Source organism: Podarcis gaigeae (assembly GCF_964106915.1).
Source record: "Podarcis gaigeae genome assembly, chromosome: 13".
Taxonomy (NCBI): Eukaryota; Metazoa; Chordata; class Lepidosauria; order Squamata; family Lacertidae; genus Podarcis; species Podarcis gaigeae.
The window spans coordinates 53,314,382-53,329,684 of record NC_139689.1 but is presented as its reverse complement, the minus strand read 5'-3'; the positions used below and the strand labels follow the sequence as shown (position 1 = coordinate 53,329,684).

The 15,303-nt window shown below is 44.5% G+C and overlaps 1 protein-coding gene across 6 annotated transcripts in view; it reads right to left on the bottom strand.

Annotated features, from left to right (window-relative positions):
- The window catches only part of PLEKHG4B (pleckstrin homology and RhoGEF domain containing G4B), a 99,102-nt gene that overhangs the window by 25,978 nt on the left and 57,821 nt on the right, over positions 1–15,303 (bottom strand). For 5 of the 6 annotated variants that reach the window (XM_083708948.1, XM_083708950.1, XM_083708949.1 and 2 more), the window contains exons 4-12: positions 12,131–12,325; positions 11,298–11,421; positions 9,203–9,296; positions 7,092–7,178; positions 6,013–6,129; positions 4,688–4,786; positions 2,773–2,915; positions 1,713–1,851; positions 59–181 (exon numbers count right to left, since the gene is read on the bottom strand). In XM_083708948.1, the coding sequence (XP_083565074.1) occupies positions 59–181; positions 1,713–1,851; positions 2,773–2,915; positions 4,688–4,786; positions 6,013–6,129; positions 7,092–7,178; positions 9,203–9,296; positions 11,298–11,421; positions 12,131–12,325 (1,121 nt within the window). The remainder of the gene's footprint in view (positions 1–58; positions 182–1,712; positions 1,852–2,772; positions 2,916–4,687; positions 4,787–6,012; positions 6,130–7,091; positions 7,179–9,202; positions 9,297–11,297; positions 11,422–12,130; positions 12,326–15,303) is intronic. The other variant, XM_083708947.1, reaches the window with a different exon arrangement.

Sequence of the window (15,303 nt, the reverse complement as noted above, 5' to 3'; positions counted from 1 at the left end):
CTGTCACATGCCTTAAGCTACATGCATAAAGTTTGAGAAAGCAAAGCAAAGCACTTACCAATGCCTTTTCACTGAAAACCAGGAACTGTTCCTGCTTCCTTTTCACATTTTCAGCTGAAAGGTGTTCGTGATCCAAAGGCCCAATATATTGTTCTCTCTCATTTTCAAACCAGACTTTTATCTGTAACGAATACAAGGCTTTATATCTAGAAGTAACGAACAGTTCATTTAGCAAAAATGTGCATCTTTATCAAAATAATGTGGGTCTAAAATACCCTTATTTTAAAGCAGACTGCTCTAATGTTTTAGAATGTATGGTGCAACCGTGGCCCGAAACCACTTTAATTTATATGCATGTGCATGTGTGTGTATGCACACATACCCCCAGCCTCCTGCACTTCTTTTCCTTCACATGTTTCAACATGCATGGCCAGTGGTATAAGGGGACCACTGAGAAAGTTCTCCTGAGGGCCAAACCATGCATGTTACTAAAAGCATGAGACAGCTCCCTCCCCACCCAATAACTTTTAAGGCAAAGACTTGATGTGACATCACCAAAAAGGAAAGTGTGGCCTCTTTTGGTCTGTGGAGGGCCACATTCACACAGGGGTAATCTTTCAGTAGGAGGGCGCATATTGCCTGCTGGTGGTGGGCAATTCTGGATTAATTAATTCCCAATAAAGTGCGCTCTACTGAGTTTGATGGGGAAGGGCTGCAGCTCACTAGCAGAACATCTCCTTCCCTTCTTGCAGAAGGTCCGAGCGTCAACCCCTGGCTTCTCCAGGTGGGGCGAGCAATGCACCCAGTCTGGAATCCTGAAGAGCCACTTGTTAGTGTAGATCAGGCACCCCCAACCTTCGACCCTCCAGATGTTTTGGACTACAATTCCCATCATCCCTGACCACTGGTCCTGTTAGCTAGGGATCATGGGAGTTGTAGGCCAAAACATCTGGAGGGCCGCAGGTTGGGGGTGCCTGGTGTAGATAACAGTTTGCTAGAGGGACCAATAGTGTGAATTGGCATAAATCAGCTTCCTGTGCTCCTAAATATAAAGAGATATTCATTTTACTACAACGAATCGATAGAGCTACCATTCTGGAGAGCCTGGGAAAGAAATCCCTTTTTGACTAGGCACATATTTGAACACACCCAGCAGAAGCCTATCAATTTGATCTCAGGCATCTGAAATGTAACAAAATTTTCTTTAACGGGGGGGGGGGGGGGATGTTTTGTTTACATGTCACAGTAAACCATGGATGGGGAACCTCAGGCCCAGGGGCCAAATGTGTCCCTCCAGGTCTCTGTATATGGCTGTTGGGACTCTCCCCAGGCAACTACCCCACTCCTCAGCCACACCCTTACTGGTCCTGCTCTGCACCCTCCTTGTGTGTTTCTGCCTGGCAGGGATGTGTCCTCAAGCTCTGATGATGCCTCTGGCTTGTTTGGATGGAGAACAGAGAGGAATGTGAAAGCGTGGGAGAAATTCACCTACTGTACAAAGGTGAAATTCACTGTAATCCCACTGTAATCCCTGACTCGACATTACTTTTGAATCAGGAATTGTGGTTTGTTTCACTAACAACAAACCATAGTCTGTAGACTATGTCTCATAGCAAACCTATTTAAGTAAATGTTACTGAGAGATACGGCATGGTCTCTGTGATTGGATCTCCCAGCTGTTGTTTTTAAAGCTGAAAAACAACTTTACTGACCTGTTCACAGCCTTCTTCAAATTTTCTCATTGCCAAGAGATTCTCTAGTTGTTGCAGACATTTATTAGACAATAGAACCAGCCTATGAACTTCCTCATCTACTCGGTTATACAGCTTTGTAATAGTCTCCATGGCATCTCTGTTGGAGAGAGAAGGAAACCAAGCATTGGTTAACTAAATAGCAAATAACTACAGAAGCTAATAGAGCCAGTATTGAGAGCCAGTGTGGTGTAGTGGTTAGGAGCGATAGACTCGTAATCTGGGGAACCGGGTTTGCATCTCCGCTCCTACACATGCATCTGCTGGGTGACCTTGGGCCAGTCACACTTCTCTGAAGTCTCTCAGCCTCACTCACCTCACAGAGTGTTTGTTGTGGGGCAGGAAGGGAAAGGAGAATGTTAGCCGCTTTGAGACTCCTTAGGGTAGTGATAAAGTGGGATATCAAATCCAAACTCTTCTTCTTCTAGAAATTAAAAGTGCTTACCTGAACTGTTTCAAACAGTAGTGACAAACTTCAGGTTCTGCTGGCCAAAAAGGACAGAGGCAATAATCCTACATAATAATCTCTGCCCCATTACATTATGTATCATTGGTATATTTTTTAAATTAAAGGCTGTGGTTCAGAAAAATGTGTAGCGAGTTTCACTTACAGAATGGAGTTTTGGAATGTTCCCTCTAACTTCGAGTTACCCAATTCAGATTACAGAACAAGCTGTTTTTGAGCTTCACGGAATAGTTTAGGTTATTAGCAGCAGCAGAGAGCCTGCACTTTGAAATGAATGCATCAAAAGCTGAACTTTGCATGTTTATAGGGTATGTGGGCTTTGCCCTCAGTGCTGGCAAAACAGTATACAGTATTTAACCGTCACCTTGGACGGCATTTTCTCCTGTCTCTTTCTAAAACACAACGTGATCCTTGGTTCCTTTGCAACACCTATGGTGACATTTTCATTTTTTCCAACATCCAGACTTTTTTAAAGCATTATTTTCCAACTGGCACCATAATGACAGAGTGCTTAACAATGCATAATGCAGTAATGTTGGCATATGAAGTACCTACCTATAATCTTCTGTGTTACAGAACTGTTCCTTTCTAAGCCTTGCAAGGACCGTCCCGCCCTCAAGCCTTAAGGTGACCAACAGTTTATCTTCCAGAACAAGTTTCATCATCGTCTTGTGTTTATTCATTAAGTCATCCACCTCCTAAAAATAAATAAATGAAAGTCTGTTTGCTTTGCAAGTAATTCTGCAACAAATATACAGTGGTGCCTCGCAAGACGAAATTAATTCGTTCCGCAAGTCTTTTCGTCTTGCGAGTTTTTCGTCTTGCGAAGCACGGTTTCCCATAGGAATGCATTGAAAATCAATCAATGCGTTCCTATGGAAACTGCCTTCAGACCAGGTTTGGGGACAGTCTGTCCCCTGACCTCTTCTGAAGGCCGACGGGGGGGGGGAAGTCTTTGCTCCCCCCCCTTCCCAGGACAGCGGAGACTTCTCCGCTGTCCTGGGGCGATTTTAAAATGCTGGCGGGCGGCAGCGAAGCCTTCGCTGCCGCCCGCCAGTATTTAAAAAACCCCGGGACAGCGGAGGACTTCTCCGCTGTCCGGGGCGATCTTAAAATGCTGGCGGGCGGCAGCGCTGCCGCCCGCCAGTATTTTAAAATCCCCCGGGAAGGCAGGCAGGGGGGACAAAGACTTTTGCCCCCCCCCCGCCTTCAGAAGAGGTCCAGAGGGCTCTCCAAGCTGCGGATAGCAGCCTGCTGCCCCGCGCGAGGGGCAGACATTCGCAGCTTGGGGAGCCCTGCAGGACTTCCCCGCAGGGCTCTCCAAGCGGCGAATGTCGGCCCCGCGCGAGGGGCGCTCTGCTTAAGAGCGCCCCTCGCGCGGGGCAGCAGGCTGCGCACCTTCCCCTCTGTTCCCGGACCTGTCCTGAAGGCTTGCGGTGGGAGGAGGGCTTTCCTCCCCACCGCCAACATTCAGAATGCTGTTCTGAATGTTGGCGGTGGGGAGGAAAAACCCTCCTCCCACCGCAAGCCCCGGGAACAGAGGAGAAGCGCTGCGCACCTTCCCCTCTGTTCCCGGACCTGTCCTGAAGGCTTGCAGTGGGAGGAGGGCTTTCCTCCCCACCGCCAACATTCAGAATGCTGTTCTGAATGTTGGCGGTGGGGAGGAAAAACCCTCCTCCCACCGCAAGCCCCGGGAACAGAGGAGAAGCCCTTCGCGCCTTCCCCTCTGTTCCCGGACCTCCCACCGCAAGCCTTAGGACAGGTCCGGGAACAGAGGAGAAGGCGCACTGCGCTTCCCCACTGTCCCCGGAGATTTCCCTATGGGCTTTCGTCTTGCGAAGCAAGCCCATAGGGAAATTCGTCTTGCGAAGCCGCTAAAAAATCGGAAAACCCTTTCGTCTTGCGGGTTTTTCGTTTAGCGAGGCATTCGTCTTGCGGGGCACCACTGTACCTGAAAATGCAGCATTCTCTTATTGAAGAACTCAGACCCAGCATTGGCAACCAGCCAGATTGGATACCACCCAGACCAACATTATAGTTTTTGCTTACAAGAATGTGGTGACACTGGTAGAAAAGCACCAGACTGGACAATTCTTCAGAAGCCTCTCCCTGCCTGCCCCGCCACCCAGTAGGCTCATGGGGCAGGGCAGGGAGCCTGAGAGTCATCTGGAGGCACCCTGCAGAGAGCCCCAGACGGCCTCTTGCTCTGGGCCCCCCTAAACATGGTCCAGCCATGCATTTCCATGACCTGATGGATGCAGCAAACAGCAATGCAAATATTGTGATCCTCTTATTAGGGGTTGAAGGACAGAGAAAGAGGGAAAGAGAGTGAACTTGTGGGAGAGGCAAGATTGGAACCAGGAGACTCCTAACAATAGCTCTGTTTACTTCTCCCAGCAAGCAGTGTTTCAAACTCATTTAAGTACAGCTCGTGCAACATTTAAAAACACTGAACAAGACCAATACTCACTTGTGCAGTGCTTGGCGTCTGGATATTGCTGAGTGAACATAAAGAGTATTGCAAGAAAACAAGGGCCTCTTTGCAGTTTGTAATAAATGGCTCAAGTTTCTGGAAGTACAGGTACAATAAATGGTTAAAATGGAACAGAAAATAGCATTTTTACAGTTATTTGATAGTACTGATGAGCTGTGCTTGTGATAGGATGTGTCCAAATGCACAAAATTGCAACATTAGGTATATTATTAAGTCCATGGAAATAATAAGCTTTAGATTTCATTAAATTTCAGTGTACTCTCTTTCCAAACTGGTTCAGCAATAATGTCCACCAATGTTGAGAGTTAGTATTCCCTCCTTAGCTTGCACCATGTGTTTCTTAGGACACACAAACAACAAGTCATAAACAGATTGGTTGTTTTTAATTCAGGTCATATCTAGTGACCTGAATTAAATATTTGTCCTGTCCACATTTTTCTAATAACCAGGATCCAGATGCTCAGAAAGGCTGCTTTCTTGACTATGAGAGGATCTTATAGGAGTTCAAATTGGTTACTCAGCATACTGGCGCATTAAAGCAGAGGGGCAGTGGGCTTGGGGAAGCCCAGCCAGATGTCTCAAGACCTGAAACACATCTGGGTCAGAAGAAATGTTGTTGGGGGAGAGTTTCAGCATGATGTGTCCACTGCAAATCACCCTCCACCCCACTTTAGAGCTGTGTGGTACAATCAGTATCTGAAGACATGGGTCATACCACCATAAATCTTGTCTCAACATGAATTACATTTATAGAGTTCAACACCTTTACAAATCCCTAAGGCACTGTGGTGAAAAAACTATAGCTGATCTGATAAGGGTTTTCCCCCACTGTGGTGGTCATGACAGCCCACTCAATCTGCACATTCTTTTTTCTAGGTCCTTTTTTTTAAAGGAAGATTCACTGGCTTAATTCAGACATCACAGCAAGCCATGGCTTGCACCAAGCGTAATTCACAATGCAAGTCATAGTTTGAACTTCCAAAATACTATAAACAAACCATGATTTAGAGCAGTCTGCTTTTGTTTTTCATCTCTATTGTGCAAACAGCCTCTGGAAATGGAGAAATGGCTGTAATTGTGGTTTGTCATTTCCAAACAACATGCCAAATCCTAGGTAAGACTTCTCAGCCACAATCTGAGATGATCCCTGAATTGACCCAAGAATGTTTACCTGGATCATTCTTGATTCTGGTAAATATTATTATTAACAACTAACTTTTATGACAAACTAAATGTTAACTAAGGCAATCAAAAATTGGTTCAGAAAGCACCATTAAAAAGAGTTCCAAACCTTAACTCACCCTTCGAAAGCATATCCAGTCATTATGACTATAAGGGAATGTTCCATCAAACTCTGCTGTCAGTTGGCTAGAGTCAATGAATCTATGCAAAGCCTTGAGCGATGTGAGAACTTCACACTGTCAAACAAAGTTAAGACTTATATACAATTTGTAGACACCAAACTTTTGAATGAGATTTGCATTGTGTCAAACAAAAGAAAACCAAGTCCCAGAATGTTTGCTGGGTGCCTAGCAATGCACCTTTCACATAATCTCGAAGAATTGCAGCTGGTCAAAAAGTAGCCTGGCTACTTTTTTGGGTTTCCCTTTTACCAAATTCTTCAGGAAGGGGAATTTGCATTATCTGAGTACTGGCATAAAGTGGAAAATTAATGAAATCAGTGTACCCACCCCTTCAGGGAGAATTCACTGAATGAAGTGCTTGGTGAATGAGGGAAGATACTCACCATATAGCCTGACATAGCAGCAGCATAGCAATCTGACTCTCTTCTCTGCAAAGGAGGGGCAGAGTACCTTTCCCAGCCTCTTCTGGGCAACCATCTGAGGGACATGTGCCATTTGTGGGCAAAGCCAGAAGCAAAAATAGGCAAAGCAACTAATGCCCATTTGAGCTTTCTAAAGTAGCCTTGTGTCGATGTCACTCTCACACAGCTGTCTTCCATCCAGACAGGCAAGAGGCAATGTCAGAGCTCAAGGACACATTCCAACCAGGACAAAACACTGAAGAGCAGGGTCAGTGAGGGGGGTGGCCCAGGGAGAATATCAAGGGCTAGACAGGTGGGTCTGGAGGACCACATCTGGCCCCTGGGTCCTAGGGTTCTCACCCTTGCTTTAAAGGGACACTATCCCTCAAGGAGAAAAAAGACACACGAGGGTCACAAATTTAGGTTGACATTAGCCAGTCCTTACTCAGTCTCCTTTGATCTTAGAAGGTTTTGTTGTTGTGAAGCTAGCTACCTATGCTGTCTGGCTTCCTGAGAGCAACATAGCAGAGGTACTTACTGCAGAATAACTGTTGCATAATTCACATGAGCTTTCCAAATTTAAAATTCTGTTTAAATATATATATATATATATACCTGAAATGCAACTTCTTTGTCAGGCTTAAAAGCAGATTCCTTATCAGTCAAGATCAGAACACTATGAATGGAATGAGGAACGGCATTCTAAAAACAAAATGAATTTGATGAAATACAATATGCACACCTTATTGAAATAAGAATTAAGAAAAACCAACAGCAAAAACCAACAGCAGCAGCAATCACTGAGGAGGATTCAGACTGGAAAGACAGTTAGCAGATAATTCCAGCACAGTGGAACCTTGGGTTATGTGCCGTCCTCCTTACGCATGCTTTGGGTAATGTGCTCCACTAACCCAGAAGGAGATGCCCCTGGGTTGCAACCTATGCCCCAGGATGCGAGTGGAAGTCGCACACTGGCAATGCGCTGGTAGCGGGAGGCTCCATTAGCAAAAACGCACCTCATGTTAAGAACGGTGTTCGTAACCGGAGGTACCACTGTACTCCAGAAGTAAGCCCCGTTGATCTTAATATAAATGTGTTTTGAATTTCACACAAAAGACTCTTTAGCAGACGTGGTTACAGTAAGCAGAGTACTCTTTTTGATGTTGTCACCTGCTCCTTCTGAAAAAGCAAGGAGAAGTAGCAGTAACATCTGCACATCTTGTCCCCTCTCTCTCTCTGGAAGTGGTGTGGGACTGGGTAACAGCAAGGAGGAGGAGGAGGAGGAGGAGTGTGACCTAGGGAAATGAGCAAGGGCCCCCAAAACCTGAAACTGGCATAAACAACTCCTTTGCCTCACTTGCAGAAGGTAAATATGGCTGGCAGGTCTCCTGAGACTCAGATATGGTGGTGAATCTTAAAGCAGAGGCCTGGTGGTAGCTGGTGGCTCAGGGATGGAGCCAGAGGGAGTGCAGCTAAGAGCAACAACACCTGTCATTAAAGTACTTAACTTTGGCTGGGCAGTGTTCAATGTTTTAACTCAAAAAGGAATGCTGGATGCCACTGTAACTTTTAGGAAATGTTGCTGTCCTCACTCACATCATTATAATCAAATATAGTATGGTCAATGTTACACACCCCACCTTCTTCAAGTTCACCAGAATCTGCAGAGAGCCAAACTGTATTTAATTTGTGTAACTAAAATTATGAACATTATAAAATTGAATTGTTTCCAAAACACATTTTTTCTTCAAGCAAGGGAGCAGATAATAAGATAAAGGCATCAGTTAAACCCCCACTTCATAAGAAAATGGACAGAAAAAACTTTTTTTTAGGAAATGCCCTTTACATTATTGAAGATACAAACTTTGATGCACTATGAATTAAATTCAAACGTGGAAAATGCCAGATCCTTACAAAGAAAGGGATTATAATAAATAACAGCATTATTCAACTACTTTCAGCCGAGGCTACAGTTTGCTAATACACTGTGCCAAGACAAACTGCCTTGCTTTCAGAATTTAATTCAACTTCTTGTGATGACTTGCTTTTCCACACGGAAATATGCCTGTCATATTGTAGGTGTATAGAAAATACTAAAGTCAGCTTAGTGAGATAATTACATTGCTGTGAACTGAACAATAATTAGCTTCCCCACCTACATAATGACTTGGAGACCACAAAGTACCTGATTAACTACTACTAGACGCTTTCCCCAGAACATATTTCTCCAAAACCTGTAAGTATGTTAACCGAAGAATGCTATTGAAACCCCATGACATTCAGTAAGGGGCTACAAATGTTGGAAAACATGTCACATGCAATGCTTTCAGGATGAAGGATGTGTGGCTCCAGAATTGGCCTCCACCGTCACTTACGGACTCATTGTTAAAACCGTGTTTATGAAAGACAATCTTACTCAGCTACGAGTGATCGCTAAAGAAGAATCCATAGTGCTAGCCTTTTATAGTTCCAGGGCAAAGAATGAGAATAAACACTAGCAAATGGGTATAAATCAACCATTCTTACCCACATCACTATAAGTAGCATAAACGGAATACCCTGAAGCTAGTAGATTTCGGATTATCAACAGAAAAGGCCTCCTGAAAATGCCCTGGCTTCAAAAGAAGAAAGACTGTTCATTGTCCCTGGACCAGATGGACACATAATCATTAGAATAATTATAATAATATCCTTCTTTTAGTTTGTGATGCTAAATACATACATACCTGTAATGCTGTAAAGGCTTTGAAGAGGACAGCTACATTCTGACTTTTGCGGGAATCTACTAAAATAAGTAGCCCCAAAGAACGGGCATCCTTTCTGAAAGAAATAAGAGGAAGTTATTTAAACCACACTTACAAAATGTTTAGAAGTACAGTGGTACCTCAGGTTACAGACGTTTCAGGTTACAGACTCCGCTAACCCAGAAATAGCACCTCAGATTAAGAACTTTGTTTCAAGATTGGAACAGAAATCATGCGGCGGCAGTGAGAGGCCCCATTAGCTAAAGTGGTACCTCAGGTTAAGAACAGTTTCAGGTTAAGAACAGACCTCCAGAACGAATTAAGTTCTTAACCTGAGGTACCACTGTAAAATGAAAATGAAATACGTGGCCATAATGAGCACAGAGGAAGATTAAATAGCAATTTACACCATGCAGCAGCCATGAAAAAGGCAAATTCTGTGCTAGGGATTATTAGGAAAGGAACTGAAAATAAAACTGCTGGCATCATAATGCTGAAATCTATGATGCAACTGAACTTGGAATAATGTGTACAATTCTGGTCGCCTCACCTAAAAAAATGAGTTGTAGAGTTGGAAAAGGTTCAGAAAAGGGGCACCCAAATGATTAAGGGGGAGGGAGCAAGTGCCTCATGAAATTTGCAGCATTGGGGACTTTTCAGTTTAGCGATAAGGTGAGTAAGACGTGATACGATGGAAGTTTATAAAACTATGCATAGCATGGATAAAGCGGATAGAGAAAAGTTCTTCTCCTTCTCATAACACTACAACTCGTGGATATCCAACAAAGCCAGATGTTGGGAGATTCAGGACAGAGAAAAGAAATGACTTCTTCACGCAGCAGAACATAGTCAAACTATGGAACTTGCTCTCGAGGAGACAGTGGCAGCCACCAACCTGGATGACTTTAAAAGAGGATTAGACAAATTCATGGAGAAGGAGAGGGCTGCCAATGGCTATGCTCTACCTCCACAGTTGGGGGGCAGCAATGCTTCCGAAAACAAGTTGTTGGAAACTGTGGGGCGGGTGGGAGAAGATTGCTCTTGTGCTCACGTTCTTCCCATAGGCATCTAGTTGGCCACTGTGAGAAGAGAACGCCGGACCAGATGGGCCATTGGTCTGAACCAGCCGGGCTATTCTTATGTTCTTATACAGATGCTTCAGCATCAAGAGACCTGGGTGCCAAGACCTGCTACATACAAGAGAACTTCAAGGGGCACCCCAAAAGAACTGGTGCACCTGTAAGCATCTGTACATGTGCCAGAACTAGCTGAGAGGCAGCACATGGAGAGCCGCACTGATCCTTGCAATGTTCCCTGATTGTTCTCATTCAGAGTGGTTGGGGCAACCGAGTCACATGGGTGGGGTACAAGAAATAAATAATAATAATAATAATAAATGAAATAACTACAGTGTGAAACATTCACACCAGGCTGGCCACACTCTTGTACCTCCAACAACTGCAAAGAAAAATGAATTTCAGCTGGGGCAGCCTCGCATCCTTGCTGAAGCCCCTCTCACCCACAGCATAGGAACAGGAGCCCTACCCTCTGCTGTATCTAGCTGCTGTTACACCCTATATAAACAGTGGTTTTTAGTAGTTCTTCTGTTTCAAGCAACCTATTATTCTAGGGCCTTGATGAATTATGTGTGCTGGAGGAGACTCTTGAGAGTCCCATGGACTGCAAGAAGATCAAACATATCCATTCTGAAGGAAATCAGCCCTGAGTGCTCACTGGAAGGACAGGTCCTGAAGCTGAGGCTCCAATACTTTGGCCACCTCATGAGAAGAGAAGACTCCCTGGAAAAGACCCTGATGTTGCGAAAGATGGAGGGCACAAGGAGAAGGGGACGACAGAGGACGAGATGGTTGGACAGTGTTCTCGAAGCTACGAACATGAGTCTGACAAAATTGCGGGAGGCAGTGGAAGACAGGAGTGCCTGGCGTGCTCTGGTCCAGGGGGTCACGAAGAGTCGGACACGACTAAACGACTAAACAACAACAACAAACTCCTCTGCACTACTGGCATGAATGTTACACCAAAAACATGAACAGTTGCTGCTGCTGCTGCTGCTTACCTGGGAATACTGTGGAAATACACTAGAAGTTGTGTGAGCTCATTGACTCTCAGAGGTTCACTTAACCAAGCACTATTACTCATGCAGACCTGCACAACTGCTCTTCCACCACGATCCCTGTTTCCTATGAAAAAATTATATATATAAATGAATCTACTGTAATAATGTCCTACACCTCTTGAGTGTCTTCTTTCCCACAAACCAAATCACTTTGCCTTCATGGGTAGAAGTGGCTCCTTTCAAAAGCTGAGGGGGAACAGAGTGTAACAGATTCCTTTGTGGGGAACCTTCATCCATTTACTTGGGGGACATCTCCTTCCCTCCCTCCTCCCACACGTGTCCCTTTGCCCTAGGAAATGCATAAAGGAACAGCATTGCTTTCTCCTGACTAACAGAGACATCAGTTGTTATGCTGCAACAACAACAAATATTTCCAAACTGAAAACCAAAAGGTTTACATTTTAGAAACAGGCAGCAGTTGCCTGGATTCTTCCTTCAGATAGTGAGAAGATAAGCTCGTTTTTATATGATGGTATTCGCTGTCTGAAAGAAGGATCCCTTGGGGGGGGGGCGTTGGTCAGTACTGCCTGCCTGAAGACAAAAAGGCCTACGTTTTTCAATTTATATTTTTGTTGCATGGAGCACATCATTTCTGGAATACTTTTTGCAGAACTTCCCTCGTCTCCTGCCCATTCCCCTTACCCAGTTAGCCCAACTTTGCTGAGACAGATCATGGGAAGCACTCCCCCCCCCCCCGACATGCCATAAGAGATCTCCGCAAAGTTCGTACATGCTTACACACCATTAACTTTTCACTACAATCTAGTACATACCACACAGAGAAATGACTCCAGACTGCAGTAATTCTTGATTAACTTCAAGCAACTGGTGTGATAACAAGCGCCTGGGGTCCCCAGTATTTGCAGACAGCAGCTCATTCTCAGGGCAAGGCAGCAGAGGTGGTGAATTTACAGTAGACTCATAATCCCGAAAATCAATTCTGGAGTCTCCGAGGTCTGGAGAAAATACTAGTGATGTGAAAGAAGACAGCTTAGAGTCCCCACCCTCTCTTTTTTAAAAAATAAATAAAATAAAAATGTTTTTTATTGGTTTTCAAGTGTAACACCAAAAACATAGCATAAAGCAAAAAAAAAATACATGGAGTACATATTATTGGATTGTCAAGTGCATCAAGTAAAATTAAGGTACATGCATAATTAGATCCCTTAGACCTATCCAATTACCGCCCAGTTTCAAATCTTCCATACCTGGGTAAGGTAATTGAGAGAGCGGTTGCTGAACAGCTTGGTAGGTTTCTGGAGGAAACATCGGCATTAGATCCATTTCAGTCCGGTTTCCGTCCTGGTTTTGGGACAGAGACGGCTCTGGTTGCCCTAACAGATGATCTCCGTAGACAACTGGATCGAGGCGGGTCAGGACTGCTGATCCTTTTAGATTTGTCAGCAGCCTTTGACATGGTCGATCATGATCTTCTGGACCACCGCCTTGCAGACGTGGGGATACAGGGCATAGCCCGTAACTGGTTGTGCTCTTTTATCTCTGGTCGGGGACAGGGGTGGCACTAGGGAGGGAAATGTCGTCGCGCCACTCCTTGGTGTGTGGAGTGCCGCAGGGCGCAATTCTCTCCCCAATGCTTTTTAACATCTTTATGCGCCCCCTTGCCCAGATTATCCGGAGCTTTGGGCTGGGCTGTCACCAACATGCTGATGACACTCAGCTCTATCTGCTGATGGATGGCCACACTGACTCGGCCCCGAACACACTGAGCAGATGCTTGGAAGCTGTGGCTGGATGGTTTCGTGGGAGCCGATTGAAACTAAATCCTTCGAAGACAGAGGTCCTATGGCTAGGTCGGGATGGCATGGGGATGAGGGACCAACTCCCTTCTCTTGCGGGGGCCCAATTAGTGCCATTGCCTTCCGTTAAGAGTTTGGGTGTAATCCTTGACGCCTCCCTTTCCATGGAGGCGCAAGTTACAGCAACAGCCAAGGCGACATTTTTCCACCTTCGCCGCATCAAGCAGTTGGTCCCTTACCTTTCCCGCCCTGACTTGGCCACAGTGATCCATGCGACGGTCATCTCCAGGCTTGACTACTGTAATTCGCTCTACGCGGGGCTGCCCTTGAAGCTGTCCCAGAAACTCCAGCGGGTACAGAATGCTGCAGCGAGGCTCCTCAAGGGGTCTCTGCCATGGGAGCATATTCACCCAGTGCTTTTCAAGCTGCACTGGCTCCCGGTGGAGTACAGGGTCAGATTTAAGGTGCTGCTTTTGACCTTTAAAGCCCTTCATGGCCTAGGACCCTCGTACCTACGGGACCGCCTCTCCTGGTATGCCCCACGGAGAGCCTCAAGGTCCATGAATAGCAACACCCTAGTGGTCCCGGGCCCTAAGGAAGTTAGATTGGCTTCAACCAGAGCCAGGGCCTTTTCAACTCTGGCTCCGGTCTGGTGGAACGCTCTGCCTCATGAGACCAGGGCCCTGCAGGATCTGATTTCTTTCCGCAGGGCCTGTAAGACAGAGTTGTTCCGCCTGGCCTTTGGCTTAGAGCCAATTTGATTCCCTCCCTCCCTCTCTCTCTCTTTTTTTCCTTTCTTTTCCTTCTCCTCCTGCGATGAGGCTACATTTTAATATTTTAATGTTCCATTATTTTAATGTTGTGTTTTATTTTTGTTTTTAAGTTGTAATCATTCATCTTGTTTTTATTATTGCTTGTAAGCCGCTCTGAGCCTGGCCTTGGCTGGGGAGGGCGGGGTATAAATAAAAAATTATTACTATTATTATTATTATTATTATTATTATTATTACTATTATTATTATTATTATTATTATTATTATTATTATAGTTTCACTGGTTAATTAGACCACACACAAGTGACATAGGGGGTGTAATAGCTGTGCTGACATAGTCATGTGAACAATAAACAAAGACCATGTATCTAAAGAGTTGCTCCTCTTTGCCTGTCCATTTACAACACTGCTGTGATGGAAAGTGCTAGTTCCCAAACAGAAGCATACCTGGAAAACAAAGTAAAAATTTCCCCCGTTTCCTACCTGGCAGGTATCTCCAGGTAGAGATAGAGCCAAGAGTTCGAAATGAAACCTTAGGGTTACAATTGCTCTCAAGTGACAAAAAGGGCTAATTTAGGATTCACAATCGAATTATGAATGATTGTAATAGATATTTCAGGGGACATATTTTGCCAGAAATATTGTTTCTGGAAACAGTCCCACCACACGTGGATTAGGGACCCCACAGCGTTGCACCCTCTCCAGCAAGATCTTTCTCTCTTTCCTTTGGAAAGAGAAGCCAATTTTCACTTTTGAAAAGTGATTTTGTAAAGAGTTACACGGTGATGAAATTTAAGTGGAGTCTAATTTCTTGCAGGACATTAGATACGTTAAAAAAACAACCCACAGCTTTCGTGCCTTAGCCTCTGATCATAACATGCACTCAGCCCTTCTGACTGCTCAGTTCCACTTGGATACTGACTGAGAAGCAAGAACTTTGCAGAAAAAAGTAGTTATCTAAGTGCAATCCTATACATGCCTGTATACTGACTTCTCATGGAAGTCTGCATAGGATTGCATCTAAAATCAGTTCTATCTGATGGAAGTCAGTGGGAATAACAGCCTATCGCATGTATTTTTGCTTGTGATTTATATTTGAGTTCAATATAAATATGCATAGGATTGCAAACTAAATCTTCTTAAATCTCCATCCATTCATTTAAATGGCTTCTGAACAGGCCAATACAAGAATAAGTGTATTAAATGACCAAAATGCTATATGGTTGGTTTTTCATGATTACTATTTAAAAAAAAATCTCTTAATTTCTTAAGAAATTTCTGCTGAAATCTAGGAGAAACTGAAAACCATATAATACCTTCACACAACTTGACAGCCACTTGTTATAGTGCAGTTGCTAAATGTCAGTAGATAAAATAGTATGTTATATTCTAAGATTTAGCATTTGCAAAATGCTA